This window comes from Aquarana catesbeiana, linkage group LG07, assembly GCF_042186555.1.
Source record: "Aquarana catesbeiana isolate 2022-GZ linkage group LG07, ASM4218655v1, whole genome shotgun sequence".
Lineage (NCBI taxonomy): Eukaryota > Metazoa > Chordata > Amphibia > Anura > Ranidae > Aquarana > Aquarana catesbeiana.
The window spans coordinates 72,291,261-72,314,377 of record NC_133330.1 but is presented as its reverse complement, the minus strand read 5'-3'; the positions used below and the strand labels follow the sequence as shown (position 1 = coordinate 72,314,377).

Below are 23,117 nucleotides of genomic sequence, written 5' to 3'. Positions count from 1 at the left end.
AACTCAGTACCCAAGAGACCTGGCAGGCAAGGTGACCAGCCAGAGTTTCAGGACCAGATCCTAAGAGTTCTCGTGTATGGATGCTGGTGCATGATGCTGCGTGGCCCAGCCACTTAACATCACCTATACTGACTTTTTTTTGGTATCTTAGGTTAAGAACCAATGGGTCACAGCCTTTCTAGGATTTGTAGGATACTACCTGAAGTTTGTGCTACTTTGCTACTATAGCAGCTTCACTTTCAAGAGCTGAAGGTAGTATTAGATTTTATGTAGAACACAGGCAAGGGAACCAGCAAGGGAATGCTGATGGACTGTCTTGCATCCTCTCTGTTGTCAAAATATGCTATCACTGTATGCGGTCAAAAAGACATCGACAGTTATGACCAGGCTCTGCGTGTAGAGTTTGATCAAAGAATGGCTGAAATAGTCTATGGGAATGCATAGCTCAAGTACAGCTGTAGCCGTCTAATTTCTAAAGCTTCTTTCCACAAGTTCACTCTTGCTTCCTGATGAAAGCATTTGTTGTATAGACATTCTTTAATTTATTACTTGCAATGCCAGGGACAATAAACCAGGAATTAGGAGCAACAGAACTTTTTCATTCAAATCATGCGTCCTTCAGAGGAAAATGTCCTTACTGCAACCACCACAGGTTGTTTAGTTGAAAATCTATAGCTTGCTAAGTATTTTATATTTGGTTAACATTTTTAAAGGATGATTTGTTACTAGGAGCTCCTTTCAATGGAGTGCATACAGTTTTCACTTTCTGAAATGTGCTGGTTCAGAATCAATAAAACATGCACAATCGTACAGGGCTAGTAATTAAAATGTTTGTTAACTCAAAATTATAAATTACTGCCAGCCTCTCTATTATAGGCAGGCATACCACACTGTGTAAGTCTTTTCTAAAAACGAGGATTGTAAATACCTTTTTAGGGTGATCTTCAGGCTGGCCACGTGATTCACGGCCGCTTTACAGATTCAATACATGGCTACTGCAGGAGGGGCTAAAATCTCCCTTTGACATCAGCCGGGCTGGTCACATAGCCACTCAGCCCCTCCTGCAGTAGCCCTGTCCCGAAGATGTTAAGTGGCCGCGAGTCACGTGACTGGCCTGAAGCTAGCTCTAAAAATGTATTTACAATCCTTGTTTTTAGAAAAAAAAAGTGTGGTATCCCTGCCTATAAGAGAGTGGCTGGCAGTGACCATTGTAAGTTTATTTGTACTAATAGCAGCAGGGATGGGGGGGGGGGGGGGGGGGTGGAGACAGACACAGAACACAGAACTGACAGGCAGGACGGAGGGGGTGGGGGGAGGGAGGAGAGCAGAGAAGGCAGTTGCGGATGACGGAGGGATGTACGCTGACCACGATTATCCCTAGCCCTGATTATCATGGTCAGCGCAGAGAGGGGAGATAGAGGAAGTGGCAGGATCAGCCAGATTTTTTTTACAGTTTAGAGGGGGACAGATTACACAGCAAAAGCACTGTGCTGTTTTATCTGCTTTAAGGGAACAGGATCTGAATTTTTTATTTTTGGGTTAAATACTTTAACCGCTTCAGCAGTGACCAGAGCGTTTTTTGTGATTCGGCACTGCGTTGCTTTAACTGACAATTGCGCGGTCACGTGACGTGGCTCCCAAACAAAATTGACGTCCTTTTTTTCCCCACAAATAGAGCTTTCTTTTGGTGTAATTTGATCGCGTCTGCTATTCTTATTTTTTGCGCTATAAACAAAATAAGAGTGACAATTTTGAAAAAAAACGCATTATTTTTTCAATTTTGCTATAATAAATATCCCCCAAAAATATATAGAAAAAACATTTTTTTTCCTCAGTTTAGGCCGATCGTATTCTTCTACATATTTTTGGTAAAAAAAAAAAAAATCGCAATAAGCGTTTATTGATTGGTTTGCGCAAAAGTTATAGCATTTACGAAATAGGGGATAGTTTTATGGCATTTTTATTAATAATTTTTTTTTTACTAGTAATGGCGACGATCAGCGATTTTTATTGTGACTGCGACATTATGGCGGACATGTCAGACATTTTTGGGACCATTGTCATTTATACAGCGATCAGTGCGATTAAAAATGCACTGATTACTGTGTAGATGACACTGGCAGTGAAGGGGTTAACCACTAGGGGGCAGGGAGGGGTTAAGTGTGTCCTAGGGGAGTGATTACTAACTGTAGGGGGATGGGCTAGAAGTGTCATTACTCTGATCACAGCTCCCGATGACAGGGAGCTGTGATCAGTGACACTGTTTACATCAGCATCTCCCCGTTCGTCCTCCCCGTGAGGCGATCGCGGGTATCCCTGCGGCGATCGAGTCCGCGGGACCCGCCTCACGGAGCTCCCGGCTGGCACGCACGCAATGGTGCAGCGGGGAATTCAAATGGACATACAGGTTAGCCCATTTGCCCAGCTGTGCCATTCTTCTGACGTACATCGGCGTGCGCCGGTCGGGAACCGGTTAAACAAGAATGACATTCTTTTTAAGCAGCTGTGTCTATCTGCAGATACATGGATGAACCTTGGTATAATAACTGATTTTTGGCTTTGCAAACCCTCACCCAGGACCACCCATGAATTGATTTCTTCAGACTTTCCTTCTCACATACTAAACAGACTCTGTGTCTCTCAGATACTCTACAATGTAATATCTGTGTGAAACTTTCTTTAAGGGCTAGTTCACCTTTACCACAAAGCAGCCTATGCAGATAAAGGACATCTATAGATAAAAACAAACTATGCAGCTCTGACTAAAGTTGAATAAAGCCCTTGCTATAGGTGTAGGCCATTTAGATACCTTATGAAACCTGACTGGAATACTCCCAGGTCATTGCTAAGTGATGCCTAGTCATTACTGCTCACCTCCACCATTACAGGAGTGAGCTCTCAAATGCTGAACTCAGAGCTACTGCATCAGGGGAGAGAAAGAGTATGTGAGGGGGTTTGAATCAGAGATCACCACTCCTGTGGTGGTGGAGATGAGCAGTGACTTAGTAACATCCTGGGAGTACTTAGCAATGTCCTGGGAGTATTCCATTCAGGCTTTATAAGGTATGTAAATGACCTACACCTATAGCAAGGGTATTATTCATCTTTAGTCAGAGCTGCACAGTTTGTTTTAATCTACAAACATCCCTTACATGCATATGCAGTTTTTGTAAGGATGAACTATCCTTTTAAAGTGTTATTAAAGGCAGTTTATTTAACAACAACAAAAAAAAAAAAGAACATACATGTCATACTTACTTGCTTAGTGCAGTGGTTTTGCACAGAGCAGCCCCGATCCTCCTTTTCTCGGGTCCCTAGTGCTCCTAGAGTGCTCCTAGAGTGTTGCCCCAGAGCAAGCAGCTTGCAATGGGGGCACCCAAGCAGGTTTGCTCCCAAGCTGATGCTTTCCGTGTCCATTCACATACACAGCAATGGCTTGGCCCCGCCCCTCTCTCTGTACTGGCTCACTGGCTGTGAGCCACAGCAGCGGGAGCCAATGTCTTGGCCAATGAGGAGGGAGAGTCCCCAGAAAGCTGAGCCTCTCGTGCACATCGCTGGATCAGATGGAGTTCAGGTAAGTATAAGAAGGGGCTGGGGGAGCTGCTGCAGAGAAGGTTTTTTACCTTCATACATAGAATGCATGAAGGAAAAAACCTTGAGCCTTTATAACCACATTTGCCAACCAGTTAGGCCTCATACACACAGGATTTTTGCTTTGCTTCTCTGATTGGCAGGACTCCTGATGGCATATCGTACATGCATATAGGCGCTGTCAGGAAAGGTTTCACCTGTTGGTGGCGCTGTCAGACCTTTGGCTTCCAGTACTGGTGTCCACCAGCGGGTGTCTCCTGGCAGTCTGGAACTGTCAGAAAAGGGTTCACCTGCTGGTGGCACAGTCTGATCCTTGGGTCGCAGTAATGGTGTCCACCAGCAGGTGTCTCCTGACAGTGTGGAGCCAACATTATCTCCCACGATCAGGCATCACCTGAGGCTCATTGCATGAGATGTATATTAATACCCAGCAAGCACTCACACACTTGCCTTGGTATTGTCCTTGAGCCCTGGCCTGTATCCTGTTATCCTATGTACCTGAACCTGTCCCTCCTGTGATCCTGTTATCCAGTACCCTTGCCCTGCAGCCTGATCCCATCCACGCTATTGGAACACACCCAATAATGGACCACATAGTGCCAGTCACTGCTTTTTTGTATTACATGGCTAACCTCCATGCTCACTGACTCAAGCCATACTTCCCTAACATAACATGTGCTTGTTATCTGCTGCTTTCTGTCAGCTGGTCTTTTAAATTTAAATTTACATTTGAATGCAAAGCTTGATTTTTCTGCACAAAGCCTTTTTGGAAGACTTTCTAATAATTATACATAAGGGGAGAGGAGGTGGTTATGTACTTACTGCATTTGAATCTCCATGTGCAGTTGTAGGCTTGTGCTCCAGGTCTAGCCGCTGCTGATACTGCTTCAGTTGATTAAGAGAAGGCTTGAATTGTGCTGCTCCAACAGTTTTGCTTGCCCATTCATCCACCAGTTTGTGAAGGTCATCAGTAAATGTTCCCTTTTTGTTGTTACTATTGTTAGACTGGGCCTGAACTTGCTGAGTGTTCAGTGAAGGAACTTGTGATGGTTCAGGGCCTGTTGCAAGGCTGCTTGTTGAGGATCCTACATGAGGGTAAACAATACTTAGTCTTTACAACTTAATAGACATGACTCTTGCAGAATGGAGCTTTGAATTTTGCCCTGTATTCTCATTTTGTCAAATGTTCTGCTGGACTAAATCCTACACAATAAACAAGGGAATTAGAAGTCAAAGGCAGGAGCTAACACTTGGCAATGTCTTGGAAGCCATCTAGAACCCCAGTGGAGAGATCTATCTTTACCCCAGCTTTAACTGTCTGAACCTGGCTTCTAAACTGAGCTTTTGGTTTCATGGATATTTCTGAAGCATACACTAGAATGGAGGGTAGATGATTATACATACATTTGTCTTTCATCTTCCAGTTGATATCACAATAATCTAACTGGACATTTAAACCGTACACATTTATTTATTGCTAATATATCTGCAATATACTACTGTGAACCTGGCATTTTGAGTATACAGAATATGGGACCTAAGTTAATGGCTTAAAGAGCCAATCAATGCCATCCCTATTTGTGATTATTATATTTGGTGTCAGAAAATACAAAGTCCTGGTCCCCAAACCTAGTAAAGAATGAATGAGAAATAAGGCTGGCTTTGACACTGGCATGGTTTCCTGGCTTAGGAGTCTAAGGTGACTGTATGTCACCCAAAAGTTAAAGAACACCTGTGCTTTAGTAATATGCAAGGTTGTGTATAAGGACATAAGGAAATTAATACATTGTCCTATTTTCTATAATAAAGGTTTTAGTGTATTGCACAAATGTGATTAAGGGCTCGTTTGCACTTGCTTTGACACACATTAATGCACCTACCGCTTAAACATGCTTTTTTGAGGCTTCTGTGATGTTTTCTTGAAGCTTTAATGAAGTTTGGCAAATGCCCTCTGTGTGTTGGTTTTGTTGGGGAAGCGATAATCATGTAATACTTTAAAAGCAATGCTAGCGCTGAATTAAAGCTCTTGTACTACTGCAGGTGCGGTTAAGGAGTGCTCGGATAGACTTGGCCTTGAAGAAGAGCTGAAGGTGAAAGCGACAGAGGGTATAATTTTTGGAGCAAAGCAAATGCAACAGTGTGTCAGGTCCAGCAGTTGTAAACACTGCCATGTGTTCGGCTGGAAAGTCTGAGATTCTTTTTTTTTTTTAATCTCAGCCTTTCCAGCCTAGAGGATAGATCTTGGGGCTTTATTGCTGACCCCCCCCCCCCCCCCCCAAAAAAAAAAAAAAAAAAAAATCACAGCAGCTGCCACTGCCTGTCATGCCCTATTCCTATTACAAGTGATGTTTACATTCCTTGTATTAGGAATAAAAGTGATTAAAAAAAATAAATGAAAAGGGAAAGTGTAAAAATCAAAAAATTTAAACAAAAAGAAAAACATTTAAAGCGTCCCGGTCCTCTCATGCTTGCACGCAGAAGCGTGCTCATATGTAGGTCGCGTCTGCATATGTAAACAACGTTCAAACTACACATGTGAGGTATCACCGCGAACGTTCGAGCAAGAGCAATAATTCTAGTGCAAGACCTCCTCTGTAACGCTAAACTGGTAACCTGTAAAACATTTTAACGTGTAGCCTATGGAGATTTTTAAGTACCGAAGTTTGGCACCATTCTACGAAATTGGGCTGACTACAGTTCTTTTTAATTCATGAAAGTGTTTTTTTTCCATAAAAAATTACAATGACCGCCATTTTATTCCCTAGAGCCTCTGCTCAAAAAAATATATATCTGATGTTTGGGGGTTCTGAGTAATTTTCTAGCAAAAAAATGATGATTTTTACATATAGGAGAGGAATGCCGAAATTGGCCCGGTATTGAAGCAGTTAAAAAAGCCCAAACTACATGTTTTGAAGCAAATGTAAACAGGCCCCTAAGTATGCTCTAATCCTATGTAATTCCATGCAGTTAGCTCTTGCAGATTACCGTACTTTCTAATAGGAGTGACTGCTTCAACTGGTACAACCACAAAACTTCAAACCTCCTTACAACTGCCATGCATAAAGTGGGGCTCAAATGGTATGGTAGGCAGAATTTTCCTCATGAAACCTTTTTATTATACCATAAAACCTTCAAATGAAAGAAAACAAGGCAATTCCTAGCTTTCCTACTGTCCTTTTCACGTTCACTGCTCACAGTTGTACTTCAACAGCATTTCAAGACCTCCTTGACAGCTTCCTGATTGGTCCAAAGTACAGCCACTCAGGACACAGTTCTGTTTGGCCTCATTAGAGTTACACATATAATCTTTCACTGAGCCATAAAGCATGTGTCATTTACCACATCAATCATTATTTTCAGCTTTTTTTGGATGTCAATGCTGCAATAAACTTATGGTCTGCTATTGTTGGCGTGAAACCTTTGCCATAGCTGGGGTGGATTGAGAATACAGAATTTTTTTTTTTATAAATGACATTCAAGATACAGACCACACGACATGACAAAAGGTGCAAGTAACCTATGGATACGATGCAACAAACATATGATCAATAGGATGATCAATATGATGCCCACAATGTGAGTGTGCAAGGTGTCAGGTAATTACCATATTTAAAACACATCATATGCAATATTCAGTACAACGTCCAAAGAGGTAAACAAGCAAGCTAGCAACCAGAAATTTTCCACGCAATGCAGGAGAAAATTAAAATAGGATAGTTACTATTGCTGTGCTCTTTGCCTAGACATAGTCGTTTCAGAGTAGACCCTATAAGGCAAAAGGGTACAAGAGAGAAGGGATTAGGCACAACTAAAAAAGAGAAATATTGCAAACATTCATGAACCATGAGAATTTGACTGCTGTGTGAGGAGAGGCAGGCTAAAAAGTGACTGCTTAAACAATGAAAAAGATGACAGCACATGCTAAACCAAAATTAAACAAATGAAAAGAAGCCTGTGCAGCCAGCACCATTGCAGCCTTAAAAAATCTATGTGAAAGAGCCATGGTTAAAAGCAGGCAAGGCATTCCATTCAGGTAACATATTATAAAGTCATATCTTTTTAAGTAAATCTTTACCCAAATGTTAAAGCCCAACTCTTCAGCTAAATCAGCAAAACACATTCTAGGTAAAACAAAACAGGTTTGTAAAGTCTTATGCCCCGTACACATGGTCGGACATTGATCGGACATTCCAACAACAAAATCCATGGATTTTTTCGGACGGATGTTGGCTCAAACTTGTCTTGCATACACACGGTCACACAAAGTTGTCGGAAAATCCGATCGTTCTAAACGCGGTGACGTAAAACACGTACGTCGGGACTATAAACGGGGCAGTGGCCAATAGCTTTTATCTCTTTATTTATTCTGAGCATGCGTGGCACTTTGTGCGTCGGATTTGTGTACACACGATCGGAATTTCCGACAACGGATTTTGTTGTCGGAAAATTTTATATCCTGCTCTCAAACTTTGTGTGTCGGAAATTCTGATGGAAAATGTGTGATGGAGCCCACACACCGTCGGAATTTCTGACAACAAGGTCCTATCACACATTTTCCGGCGGAAAATCCGACCGTGTGTATGGGGCATTACTGTTAATTTAGAGAAAGCAGCCACAGTCTAAGTAGAATAGCATGCCCACTGCCAGTATGCTGTAGATAAGGATCCTTGCTCATTATGTGAAGCTATGTCCCTCTTTAATGGTCCAGCTCATTCTTTGCAGAGTCAGATTAAGGTCTCTCCAATCAGCAAGAAGTGTGAGCTTTGCTGATTGCAGAGCAATAGGTCTGACTAAGCAGGGGGAATGTGCCAGACCTCTTCAAGACCCCACTGCTTCTACATAGAAAGGGTCCTTCTTACAGCATGCTGTCAGGGGACACCTTTTCTTTTTGTGCACCTGAAATGTATTTATCAAAATTGAACTAAAGTTAATTTTGGCTTTAAAGTATATTCCCGCTTTTGCAGTCAAATTTGAGAACCCCCTACTATATGCAAAAAGGGTGGATTGAGTGACCCAAAAGATCTGGCACTTCATCCCTTTCCAGTAGTAAAAGTGGTAGCAGAAGGGTTATAAGGATTATAACGGTGCCACATATGCCAAAGGAAATTATGCAAAACTGATTAAAATATAGAAATTTTATTACATAGAAACAATATAAAAAAATTATAAACAGAGTAACTACATAGCGTATATACTGGCCAAAGTATCCTTGTATGGAAAATAGTCGATGAGTATAACATCCCTACATGTTTCTCCAACAATGGCTTCCTCAGGGGATTATACAAATCACCAGTGTTCAAGGCGGCTCTAATAACAATAGATACACAAAAAAGGATTAATAGTTCATCATAAAATGATTGGGTAACAACAGCAATTCATATATATCGTGGTTCAAGGCGCCTTTCATTCTGCGATTCCCACCACACTCACCAAAAGGGACCCCCAAGAGAAGTGCACACCAAAGAGTTCAATTTTGCAATGAAGGAGGTTTCCGTGTAGCCACAGAGGGCATACAGGGGCCAGGCTACAAAAGAAGTGTATATTACAATCAAGAGAGAAAAAAAAATACATACCTTTGGACAAATATCAGTCCAGAATTTTAGACTAACATAACCTCTACTGTACTTACATAGGCTCTGCTGCAATATGGTGTAGGTACAGGGGTTTGATTGCATTGTAAGCCTATTCACAGTCTTATATCCACTATGCCAGTATAATTCCCATTTTTTCTTATACTACTTCATATATATCAATTCCCTTTTTTCTTTTCAATAGTGGTTTATACGGTGTCACTTTTCCACACTTTCTTGTCATTTGGTTTCAATATTTGGCACCCCTGTACCTACACCATATTGCAGCAGAGCCTATGCAAGTACAGTAGAGGCTATGTTAGGATAAAATATTGGTCTGATATTTGTCCAATGGTATGTATTAATATTTTTCTCTGATTGTAATATACACTTCTTTTGTAGCCTGACCCCTGTATGCCCTCTGTGGCTACACAGAACCTCCTTCATCGCAAAATTGAACTCTTTGTTGTGCACTTCTCTTGGGGGTCCCTTTTGGTGAGTGTGGTGGGGATTGCGGGATCAAAGGAGCCTTGAACCACGATATATGAATTGCTGTTATTACCCAATCATTTTATGATGACAAGGATACTTTGGCCAGTATATACGCTATGTAGTTACTCTGCTTATAATAATTTTTTTATATTGTATGTATGTTGTTTCTATGTAAAAAAAATACATATTTCTATATTTTTATCAGTTTTACATAATTTCCTTTGGTATATGTGGCACCGTTATAATCCTTATAACCCTTCTGCTACCAACCCCCCACTATATGTTTGTTGTGTGTTCCCAATCACACGGCACACCTTAAAATATTTAACAAAAATTTCTCTTACCTTTTTAGTAGCTTCTTTGGAGCAGGTGTATACAAAAGTCTCTATAGGGCTTTACAGGCAGCTTTATTGTTTAGAATACTTTTCAATGTGCAATTAGGAAGAGACTGGCGGACAGTTAATACACACGTTGAGATTATCGAAAGATCGTTTTTTTTTTTGCATGCTAGTCTCCATATTGAAAACAAAAAGGTTCCTAAAGTACAAAAATTCTCCTACAACAGTATAAAAATTCAGAAGTGATGTAGTATATTTGTATTGTATTTTCGGACAAAAACTGTACCGATTAAACAAAAATTGTAGGGATTGTGCGGTTTGTCCCTTTGGAAAATTTCGGATGAAAACAGTGTACTAAAGATCAGATTATCGTACAATAGCCTTAAAATCTGTATTTTTTGTATGATATTCTAATTGTGTGCACAGAGCTTTAGGTGGGATTTTGAGCAAGTCAGAAGCAAGTAAAAAGGTAAGCAGCGACTTTCATTTTTTATGTTATGCTATGTGAATGTAACAAATATAAAAGTAGGGGTTATCACAATTTGTCTGCAAAAAGTGGAGATAAACTTTAAAAAGTATGTGCACAGTCTTGATGGCATCAATAATGAGTAAAAGAAGGGCTGCAATACTGAAGAAAATGCTGCTTTAGGCTCCATTCAATGCTGGTCATATGTCTAAAGATTCAGGCACTTGGTCAGTTTATCTCTGCTGACAGGAGGGATTAGAGTTCAGACTGGCCAAGTCTCTCCATTAGTAGAAGACCTGTAACAAAATGACAAAGGATTTCAGACATATGGCCAGTACAGAAGGGAGTGTGCAACAGCATGGTCTCCAAAAAAACTATTAAAGTACTTCTACTACTCTATATCTATCTTTGAGAAACTGAAATTGTTACATAGTTTGTTAACATTTGAGTGTAGCCCTACATTTGTAATAGGTGTCAGGTGCATAAATTGTGTCAAAGGAAAGTTTGTGTTGCCATCTTATCTGTTTCTTGACCAGCACCGTGCAACACTGGTGTCAGGAATAACCCAAATTTGCAGCAAAGATGCCAAAGTGCTGCACATCCCAGGGCTAAAATGGACTGAAGATGGAAACACAACCTCACATAGCCCTGCACTTGCGGGAAGTCCCGAGCCCTGGTCCACAGACAGCTCCACAGCTTTAGTTGTTCAGTATTGAGGATGCTGCAGGCTGACAGGAGGTCAACTGCCATTTTTGCTATTGGTGGTAAATGTTTTGTTCTCAATTACTTACAATACCATCATAGCCTATCTCCCCTAATAATTGAAGTGCACTTATCCTTGCGCAGCTGAGGTGAGACTTAATTTACTTCACATACTTCTGAGTAAGCCCTTCTTCTCCACTTGTAGCCTAAAGTGGAACTAAATGCTCTCAGTCAACTATTTTAATCCTTATGCTACTAGCTTTAGTAAATAGATAGGAAGGTATATTTACGTGTTTTAATTTTTTTTCTCTTACATTTCTTCAGTTGCTTCCTGGTTCCTAGGTTATAATTATGTCATACATCCCAGGAGTCTTTATAGCCATTTCCTTTCACTGGAGGAGCTTTCTCAGCTAATCACATTCTTTCTGCATGCCTGAGCTAAGGGCAGATGTATTCCAGTAAGTAAATGCTACACAAATCATCTGCCCTTATCCAAGATAACCGCAGCTAGAAATTTTATTGAGCCGTTCTGAGTGATTTCTCAACAAAATAAAGTACAGAGACATGAATGCATGGGTAAGTTTGCTTACCTCACCACATTGGTTCCCCAGTGTCCACAGGAATGGACAGCTGGAGGTCAAGTGAAGTAAACATGATGCATTTTTCCATCCAGAATACAATTCTCACCACATTTTTTACATTGTCATTCAGCCCCACATTTTGTACATTTCTGTCTTGCTTCTGACATACATTTGTAAATCATCTGAAATGCAGCTCTTGAACTGGACTGTTCTGAGCAGTGCTCACTTCTATTTATTGTTGCATATAGTATATATACACACACACACACACTCTAAATTACCAAAAGTATTGTAATGCCTGCCTTTACACGCACATAAACTTTAATTGCCTCCCAGTCTTAGTCCGTAGGGTTCAATATGGAGTTGGCTCACCCTTGGCTATAACAACTTCAACTCTTCTGGGAGAATATACAGTACACCCCTCACATTTTTGTAAATATTTTGTTATATCTTTTCATGCAACACTGAAGAAATGACACGTTGCTACAATGTAAAGTAGTGAGTGTTCAGCTTGTGTAACAGTGTAAATTTGCTGTCCCCTCACAATAATGCAACACACAACCATTCTAGGTCTGGAGACATGCTTGGCTAGTCCATCACCTTTACCCTCAGCTTCTTTAGCAAGGCAGTGGTCATCTTGGAGGTGTTTGGGGTTGTTATGTCGGAATACTGCCCTGCGGCCCAGTCTCCAAAGAGAGGGGATCATGCTCTGCTTCAGTATGTCACATGATTTCCTCAATGAACTGTAGCTCCTCAGTGCCGACAGCACTCATGCAGACCCAGACCACGACAGTCCCACCACCATGCTTGACTGTAGGCAAGACACACTTGTCTTTGTACTCCTCACCTGGTTGTTGCCACACACGCTTGACACCATCTGAACCAAATAAGTTTATCTTGGTCTCATCAAAACACAGGACATGGTTCCAGTAATTCATGTCCTTAGTCTGCTTGTCTTCAGCAAACTGTTTGCGGGCTTTCTTGTGCATCATCTTTAATAGAAGCTTCCTTCTGGGACAACAGCCATGCAGACCAATTTGATGCCGTGTGCGGCGTATGGTCTGAGCACTGACAGGCTGACCCCCCCCCCCCCACCCCTTCAACCTCTGCAGCAATGCTGACAGCACTCATACGTCTAGTTCCCCAAAGACAACCTCTGGATATGACGCTGAGCACATGCACTCAACTTCTTTGGTCGACCATGGCGAGGCCTGTTCTGAGTGGAACCTGTCCTGTTAAACCTCTGTATGGTCTTGGCCACCGTGCTGCAGCTCAGTTTCAGGGTCTTGGCAATTTTCTTATAGCCTAGGCCATCTTTATGTAGAGCAACAATTCTTTTTTTTTTCAGATCCTCAGAGAGTTCTTTGCCATGAGGTGCCATGTTGAACTTTCAGTGACCAGTATAAGAGAGCGATAACACCAAATTTAACACACCTGCTCTCCATTTACATCTGAGACCTTGTAACACTAACAAGTCACATGACACCGGAGAGGGAAAATGGCTAATTGGGCCCAATTTGAACATTTTTACTTAGGGGTGTACTCACTTTTGTTGCCAGCGGTTTAGACATTAATGCTGAGGGGTCAAGTTATTTTGAGGGGACAGCAAATTTACACTGTTATACAAGCTGTACACTTACTACTTTACATTCTAGTAAAGTGTAATTTCTTCAGTGTTGTCACATGAAAAGGTATAATAAAATATTTACAAAAATGTGAGGGGTGTACTCACTTTTGTGAGTAGGGATGATCAGTGCTGGATCTCTTTATATTTTATAGTGCAAACTGGGTGGATGGACTTGTATGGTTTCCACAGGTTGCTCTTTGGCATACAGGAGCCATATACTGATCAATTTCTGTCAGGACCAATTTTATTTGTTTGCATGCAACAAACTTATTTTAAAAGTTTCAAAAGAAATATGCTTCTTTCCAAAATCTGTTTTGAAATTAGCTTAACATAGCTTAGCTTAACATTTCCAGATTGTAATCAGTTTTCTGCAGGGCTTTTTTTGAGCTGGAACATGGTGGAACATCGTTCTGCCACCTTTGGCACTGGCCCACCGCTATCTGTTGTCACTTTTAAGCACAGAAGCCCAGCTTCTGTTTTAGCAAGTGAGAGTGCACCTCTCCACAGCTCAGCTCCCCTTTCTGCCCCTGCACTCAGGGAAGGACAAGAGTTCCCAGGAGCAATATTTTGGGAAAACACACCAGCATTAAAGCCACTGGGGGTACTAGAGAGGGGCCAGCTGCTGACTTTTTTTTTTTTATTACCTGGAAGGGTATGTAAAGATGAGAGCTGTGAGGGTGCGGAGGTCAGAGCTGTGAAATGGGTACAGAAAAGCTAGGCGCACTTGGCGCAGTATCTTAATGAGAATGGGGGGGCGCAGGTAGAGTGCAGTGACAGCTTGCACCGCTAAGTCCATCTACGCGTGCAAAATAGAGAAGCAACCAGGGCACTGAATCAGTAAATATAGTTCTAATTTAACAAAATGTAGAGACTTACATTATAGTCTACGGAATGCAGCTTTGGTGTAGGAGATTGATGATCAGAAGCATGGAGCGAGAACACCATGAGCTGAAAGGTGTAAGTCTCTCTGGGCGGCTGATGATGTCCAGCACAGCTGATATTATATTACATTGCTAGAGCTTGTGGAGAGGCAGTAAGTGGGGGAGTTATGGAGCACTTTCAGTCTTCCTGAACCTGGCACTAGAGGAACTCAAGTCTTGCAGGCAGAGTGATCTCTGCCTGACAGCTCACTATTAGACCCTGCCACTAACATGATGCCATTCAAAGGATGGAAGAGAGGGATGCCACGTGAGAGCAGGTTGGAAGTAAGGTAGATAAACATACCTGTGACAAACCCAAATGGGACAGGGGCTTTTGGAGGGGACTAGGGACTAGCCTTCTACCCACCGATTATGGCTCATGGAGGAGACCATGATTGTGTCTGCTTCTCCTGGTCAGAGCATGAAAAAGAGCTCACTTCAGCCTCTGATCACATGAAGAGCAGATAATTCTAGAATGATGGACGTCGTGATGAACGCTGAGAGCGAGGCTTAGATTAATTCTCTGAATGAAGACAATGAAACTTCCCTTCTGAAGTGGATGAAAAGGTGTAATACTAATCTTGTACAGGCTAATGGTCAGAGGAAATATGGTGGCCCGCCTGCAGACTGAGTTGGAGAAGCTCCTCCACTTGGGATAGAAATTTTTTATCAACAATCTCCCTCAAGAAAACTATGAAGATAAAGTAATTTCACCTTTTCTGACTGCTGGAACATTGTATTTATTTTGTCTTATGATGATTTGTCTAGTGGACAGACTAAGTAAAAGTTGGTTAATGAGATTTGGACAGCTCTGGATCTTTTTTCTGGGGAACTGGTGGCAAACTGTTTGGGAGGGCACTGACCTGAGTCACCTAGGCTTATCTAGGTAACTAGTTAATTAGCTTACTGTTAATTAGATCACTGTTAGCTGTTCATTAGATGAATTGACAATTTTACGGTTTACAATTTGCATTGTTTAGGATAATGATGTGATCAAGCTCTTATCTGATTTTTGTGTGGTATAAATTTTGTGTGAATTTACAATAGAGAGTCAGCTCCAGTTTGCACCCAAGCTAGTGTTGTCTAGTTCTTGGGTGCAATGTTCAGCTAAATGTTCTGGTTCCTGGTTCCAGAGTGGAGGAATCTGTATCTTGGCAGACCCTCACAATACCACAAGCAACCACAAGCAAGACTACTGTCCAGTCCATCTGGGAGTTATCGCAGAAACTGGCACTGATGCTGGGGGTAATTATTGTGTAAACTGGTTGGGGCTATTATTGCTACTACTAATGCCAGTAGTGGGGTTTATTACTGCATAAATTGGCACCAAGGCTTGGGGTTATTGTGTAAACCAGCACCATGGCTGGGGTTTAATGCAGAAACTGGCAAAAAAGCTGTGGCCTATTGCAGATAACATCAGCACCTAAGCTGGAGGTTATTATTGTGTAAACTGGCATCAATTTTAGGGTTGTAATTGTGCACACTTGCACCAATGTCGGTGTTTATTGCTATCACTGGCACCGATATTGACAGTTATTACTGCGTGAACGATCTCCAATGCCGGGTGTTTGTGCAGAAACTGGCGCCAATGTTGGAGGTTATTATTGCGTTGCCACTAGTACCAATGCTGGGAAGAATTATGACGTCCACTGGCCCAAATGCTGGGGGTTATTATTACTGCAATGATTGGGCTTATTTTACTCCTTTCTCTTCTGGGTTTCTTGCGGTAAAAAATACAGCAAGTTCAAAAGGATTTTGATGATTTTTTGCATGAATTGTATGAACTAATATTTTTTTATGATTTATGGTGTATTTAAATGAATTGTATAATTTAAGGGGACAGCACTGGGGATCTGCATATATAAAGTATAAAAGGAAACTGTGGGAGCACTGCAATACTAAGCTAGCACCTATTCTCGGATATAAAAAGCCCTGCTACTGCATTTCTAGGTCCTGATGAAAAAAAGAGGAAGGGGGCATTAACACTGGTGACTTGTGGAAGATGCAAGCTGCAAGTTTGTCATTCTAATCCTTCCTTCATCATTTATTGATTCACTAAGTTGCAAAAAGATGTGCATAGGTTCTAGTATGAAGTATGGAGAAGGATTACATTCAACAAGTTAGTAATGGCAGCTGCCAGATTCTCTTTGATACTTGAGTTAAAGAGGATCTGTAATTTTAAAATACCTTATCCAGCTATCAGTCTTACGATTCTTATAGCCTACTTATAGAAAAGGTTTCATAAAAACTATAAGTCACAATCTTAGGTGAGAATATATTTTACAATATCCCTCCTTTATGACATCTTTCTCTTTCAGACATTGCAGTAAAAATCGTTTAAAATGAATGCCAGGAAAATAACTCAATATGTTTTGAATACACAGTTGTTGACCATATTAACTGTTCTGTTTAGCCAGTCTTGTGACTTACACACTATACAGCTAGGTGACATACTCAGATTTGCAGCTTCCAATTTTACCTCTCTGGCCTCAGATTCCCCCCCAAAAAGGTTTTTTCCTCCTATTTCAGGATCGTGAACCTACTAGTCTGAAGTACTGTATGCCATGCTGCAGTTCATATATTACTGATTATTCCTGCACTATGGTAAGTGTGTGGGTTCTTTTATAAAGTGACTGCTGCTAAGGTAAAATGGACAAAATGGCCTCAACGTTGAATAGTATTTATACATGATTTATATAGCGCCAACAGTTTACGCAGCGATTTACAATGTAGAGAGGGAACAGCACAATTATAGTACAGTTCAATACAGAAGGGGCAGGAGGGCCCTGCTCGTAGAGCTTACATTCTAAAGGGAGGGGGTGGTGGTACAAAAGGTAATAGATGGGGGGTGGCTCGGGGACAGTTAAGTGGGTGTGGGATAGGCTTCCCTGAATATGTGAGTTTTCAGGGATCTCCTAAAGGTGGACAGGTTAGGGGCTGATCGGATATACCGGGGCAGGGAGTTCCAGAGGATGGGAGAGGCTCTGGAGAAGTCCTGAAGGTGAGCATGAGAGGAGGTAACAAGGGAGCTAGAGAGCAGGAGGTCCTGGGAGGAGCGGAGGGGACGATTTGGGCAATATCGGCAAATGAGATTGGTGATGTAGATGGGGCGATGTTGTGGATGGCCTTGTATGTTGTGGTTAGCATTTTGAATTTTATACAGTGGGGTAGGAGGAGCCAGTGAAGGGATTGGCAGAGAGGGGCAGCAGTCACGGATCGATTAGTGAGGTGTATTAGTCTAGCAGCAGCATTCATAATAGACTGAAGGGGGCATAGCCTGCGTAAGGGTAGGCCATTAAGGAGAGAATTGCAGTAGTCGAGGCGGGAAATAATCAAGGAGTGAATAAGTTGCTTTGTGGTGTCATTAGTCAGGAAGGGTCAAATTCTGGAGATGTTTTGGAGGTTAAGGCGACAGGATTTAGCAATGGATTGGATGTGGGGGCTGAAGGTCAGAGTCAAGGATTACACCCAGCACTTTGGCATGTGTGGAGGGACTGTCAGGGCTGGGCTCAACCCTTCCTTCTTTGAGCTGGCCGCTCAGCTGCCGGCTAATTGCCAGCTCCCATCTCTCTCCACAGTTACCCAGCTGTTGTTAATTCTGCTCGTCAGTCCTGCCTACTTAAAGTCGTCCAGCTCACTTGATCTCTGCCTTTGCCAACATCACAGAGATTTTTTTCCTGTGTTCCTGTTGAAGACTTGCTCAGCTGACGTTCCTTCTGGCTCCTGATCCTGCTTGCTGTACTATTACGTTTATCTCTGGCTCTCTGACATTTGCTTGGCTGACTACCCGATCCGGTTACTGAACTCTGGCTTGCTTTGACTAGGCTTACTCTGTTTACCTTATTATTATTATTAAACAAGTGTGATTTAACTATACTTCTGTCTCGGTCTGATTCATGGTTCCTGATGGTAAGGCGGGTGGTAAGGCGGGAGTGGGATTTATAGTAGGGCAGTGGAGTGGAAGTGGTGATACTGTGTTGGCTTAGAGTGAGCAGGAGGTGATAAGTGCAGTAATATTGAGTGGGCAGAAGAGAGGGAGATATGTACAGGTTGGGGGCTGGAGAGGGGGGTAAAGACATGAGAGTTTGAGGAGAGAGGATGTTATATATGTGTATAGTATGTGCAATTTCAGCGCTATCTGTATCCCAAACAAAAAACAAAACTAAAAAAAATGATTTTAAATTCCTGGTGATATGTCCACCCACCATCCCTTATAAACCAAATGTATGAAATTTCACATTTAAAAACATGTTACTATTAAATAGACCAAACAATGAAAAAAATAAAATGTCCAAATATTAACAATATGTTGAAATTCTTCAAAGTGCAGTCCGTGCTGATATTATCTTGATAATGGTGAACAAAAGAGTGCAAATTTGTGCTCCCCTCCTTATGTGCCCTCACTCACCGACCCAAGGTGGGTCATGCGCCTGTAATATGTATATGAGGTTCCTCTGGATGTCTGACAACCAGCGCCAATGTTTTTGGGCTTGCCCAGCACCTTAGTAACTCGGGCAGGTTTGCATGGAGGAGCTTAGAGAGTGTTCATAGTGTGAATCTATTTTAATCAAAAAAATGTGTTTAAAACCATAAGTATTCCACTCACATTCAATGCTAGCTGATCAGTATGGGACCAACTTGTTTTTTTTATGCCTGATCACCTAGCATTGAATGTGAGTGTAATACTTATTGGTTTTAACCTATTTTTTTTTTATAAAAATTGATTCACACTACAACATGTTTTGTTGAAATGTGAAATTTGGTACACTTGGTTTACAGTGGACATGTCACCAGTAATTTAAAATAGTTTTTTTAGTTATGCTGCACTTCAGTTTCCCCATCACTTCACAAACAAAATTTATGAAACTTGAGATTGAGGACTATAAAATGCATACTGCACAATAAAAAAGAAGGAAATGGCATAAAAATTGCAAAAGGACATAAAAGTGCAAAAAATAAGGCTAAATGTGAAATTGTCAAAAAATGATTTATGCCAGCTTGTTTTTTCAGCTTTACCCCACCAAAAATAAACACCAGGAAGAAAATAAAAATCTAAAACATTTTTCTTTTTTGGCTTTAACTGGATGGATTTTTCAGTGAAAATACATAAACATAAAAAAGAAGGGGCAAGTCTACATCAGCAGTTCATAGCACCATTTTTTTGTTCGAAAACTTCATATGGAAAGCCAGCAGGAGTCTGCGAGGATGAAGCATGGCTCCTACCAGTGCAGAATGGGGTTGATTTACTAAAGCAGTAGAGAATATTTACTTTGCAACATGGTTTTTCACTTTGAGAATAAGATGAAGAATAAGATTAAGATTAGCAAAAATCCACTTTGCAAATAATGTCCATGAGCAAGGAAGTTTGCTTGCATGCGACTGGAAGACTGAAGCCAGTACAAACCATCAAAGTGAAAAACCGAAGAAAAATGAAAAATTCAGTTTGTGAAGTAGAATTTTTTTCTTGAAAATTTTTATTTCGTTTTGATTTTTAACAATAATATCTCCACCCAGAAATGTGCTTGCTCAGTAAATAAGGTAGTAGTTAAAGTTAAAAAAATCAAGAGGTAAGTTTCAGGGTATCATTCCCTCTACTCTGAGCAACCCCAGAGAAAGCTAGCCTAAATGTAAATGATTTACCTCAACAACCAAGTCTGTGAGAAAGCAGCCTTGGCCAACCTTGTTCTTTAAACGATCATTGAAAGGGATGGCCCTAGATGTCATCAGTGGTGACCTGCGGTATCACAGGTTTGCCCAGTAATAAGTTAGATCATTCTGAGGTCTCAAACAATGCTTATGGGCACTTGAAGCCTTAGACATACAGTATGTGACTTCTATTCTCTTTTATTCAGTACAGTTTGTTGACACATCTATTCTTAGACACGTCAATACATATTAGTATATGGATTCTACTTAAATGGAAATTCGGAATTAAAAAAAAAAAAAAAAAACTTATACCTATCCATTGGAAGAGCTTGTATGTGCCAAGTCAGAAAGACTGGATTGGAAAGCTGACGGGGATAACGGATGCTGAGGAGTGGATCATCCCATGTAAGAGTACTCGGGATCGCTTTGATTCCATTTGAGCCTTATGAAGGTGCTACGTGTCTGGGTTGACCACAGTTTCCTCCAGCCTAGACGCCGCCCTGCTGGCCCTACCGTATCCTACATGCCCACAACTTGTCCATGCGCACCAACTATCCGTATTATTTAATTTTTTTCCCACCGTTACTTCTTTTGACTATTACGTAGCAAACGGTTTCTTAACAGACCCTTTTTTTCCAGCCCATGACCTGGTTGTGGTTTACACATTCTGAAACCTCAGTGATATTTTGCGTCCTACATTTTGAGTATTTTAATTTGTGTTTTATTTATTTTGTTATGGCCTGATGCTAGATGCTCTTTTCTATGTGGCTTAATTTGGTGGGCTGGTCTCGCTTGTGCTCTATAAAAGGTAAATTTTTCACCTACTGCCAGGTTGCCACACATGGGAGACTTGAGGGCATTCGGCTGGTACAAGTAGTCTCGTCATGTGGGTGGTTGGCACAGCCGTTTGGCCGCTGTGTGGGTGAGACCTCCCCGAACTAATCCTAGGTTTTTAGTCTCAACAGTGCACCTCTGACAGCATCAACAGGCCATTGTTTGCACTAATTGTGTTTGTGATATCCTTTCTTAAATTCTTTTTTTTACCCTTAAAATATTTCAGGCCAGCTTACCATGATGCTATACCCTAATCTCTCCAATGTATGTGGTGTTTGCTTCCTTTAGACAAGAGATGAGGACATAGGAAGCTTTATGGATGTTGTGATACTAACGCTTCCCTTCCTAGGTGGATGCAGGATCGATCCAATGCTGTATCTGTCCCCCACTGCCTTTACATTGAGAATTGAGTGATCAAAGACAGGTTTATTTCTCAGTTCTTCAGTGAGCAGAGTGCCAGGGACTGTCAGTTAACCCCTCCAGTGCTCACTGGAGAGCTGGGCAATGGAGGGAGCAGGAGTGGTTGATTTAGGCCCTTAGCTGCTGGTCCAGGCATGTGGGTGGATCTAGACATTAAAGTCAGGATCTATCCAGAGTCTGGACCAGCTGAGTGACATCAGCCAACAGTCAGCTTTAGCCTGCTGAATATGGGTCACGGAAGTGCAGAACGAGGTGTACTCCTGTGATCCCCAGATGTACGGCCAAAAAGAGCTTTGCCCTACTGCTCCTTTAATATGCATGTAAATCACAAAATCAGTAGTCAAATCAGCATAACATATCTGGAAAATCTGCAACAAATTAAATGGAGTTTAATGTAGGGAAGAGTGATAACAGGAACAATAGCCAATGCTTGAGACATAGAGGTTGAATGACTAAAGGCAAATAAACTGTTCACTTTGCAAGGGAACTTTCCCTAGAGCTTGGTGAATGAGGTGAAGCTCTGTTGACTTCCATAACCCATCAAAAGAAAAAATGTGTTTGTTTTTTTCTCACGTTCCTTGCACGTGATTGGGTATGGTTTGAAGAATGAAATATGACCACATACACCAAGCTTTGGGGAAAATTCCCTTGTGAAGTACAACTTCCCTTGGAAGATGAGCAGTCTATTTTATTTTAGTCAATTATCCCCAATATGTAGATTCACACGTTACTGCAAGCAAAGTATCTAAATCAAATGTCAACAAGAAGCGATCATAGGAGTCAGTAAAATGATTCTTTTCTTAGCTTACTTTTGCCCTATAGTCTAAATGTGCTCTTTGGCTAGAGTGCTGTGAATACTTCATAGACTAGGTCAGGATTGTCTATTTCAATGGCACCTGACCTGCCTTAATGACTCCTTCAGCCCTGGACTGTCTTCATTTCTCATCTTTCTGGTTCTACAATTGTCTGTCTCACAGATATGATATAATGCAAAAACCAAATGAATGTAATTCTATTGAACCCAATAAGAAACACATCTTTAACCAGTTCCCGACCAGCTCACGCAGATTTACTGCGGCACAATGGCTCTCCTGGGTGAAATTCCGTACATATATGGGTTTCCCTTTAAGAGCTGCCAGAGGGCGCAAGGTCTGATCGTCGCCGGCCACGCACGATCGCGTGCACGAGAGCCAGCACGGGGATTTGTGTATGTAAACACACAAATCCCTGTCCTGTCAGAGGAGAGGAGACATATCATTGTTCCTACTTAGTAGGAACACACGATCTGTCGCCTCTCCTAATCAGTCCTATCCCCATACAATTAGAAAACACCCAACGAACACATAGTTAACCCCTTGATTGCCCCCTGGTGTTAACCCCTTTCCTGCCAGTGACATTTACACAGTAATCAGTGCATATTTTTAGCACTGATCGCTGTATAAATGTCAACGGTCCCAAAAATGTGTCAAAAGCGTCCGATCTGTCCATCGCAATGTCGCGGTACCGCTAAAAATCGCAGATCACCGCCATTACTAGTAAAAAAAAAATAAAAATGCCATGCATTTTCCCATAGTTTGTAGATGCTATAACTTTTGAGCAAACCAATCAATATATGCTTATTGCGATTTTTTTTTACCAAAAATATGTAGAAGAAATATATATATATATATATATATATATATATATATATATATATATATATATATATATATATATATATATATATATATATCGGCCTAAACTGATGAAGCCATTTTTTTTTTAAATATTTATTATAGCAACCAGTAAAAAATAGGGTTTTTTTTTTCAAAATGGTCGCTCTTTTTTTTGTGTTTATAGTGCAAAAAATAAAAACCACAGAGGTGATCAAATACCACTAAAAGAAAGCTCTATTTGTGGAAAAAAAAAAGGACACACATTTTGTTTGGGT

At 41.2% G+C, this 23,117-nt stretch overlaps 1 protein-coding gene across 1 annotated transcript in view; it reads right to left on the bottom strand.

Moving 5' to 3' along the window:
- Positions 1-23,117, bottom strand: part of WNK2 (WNK lysine deficient protein kinase 2) — a 356,194-nt gene that overhangs the window by 5,528 nt on the left and 327,549 nt on the right. The window contains 2 exon segments of the mRNA XM_073592324.1: positions 4,414-4,676; positions 7,313-7,357. Of these exon segments, the coding sequence (XP_073448425.1) occupies positions 4,414-4,676; positions 7,313-7,357 (308 nt within the window).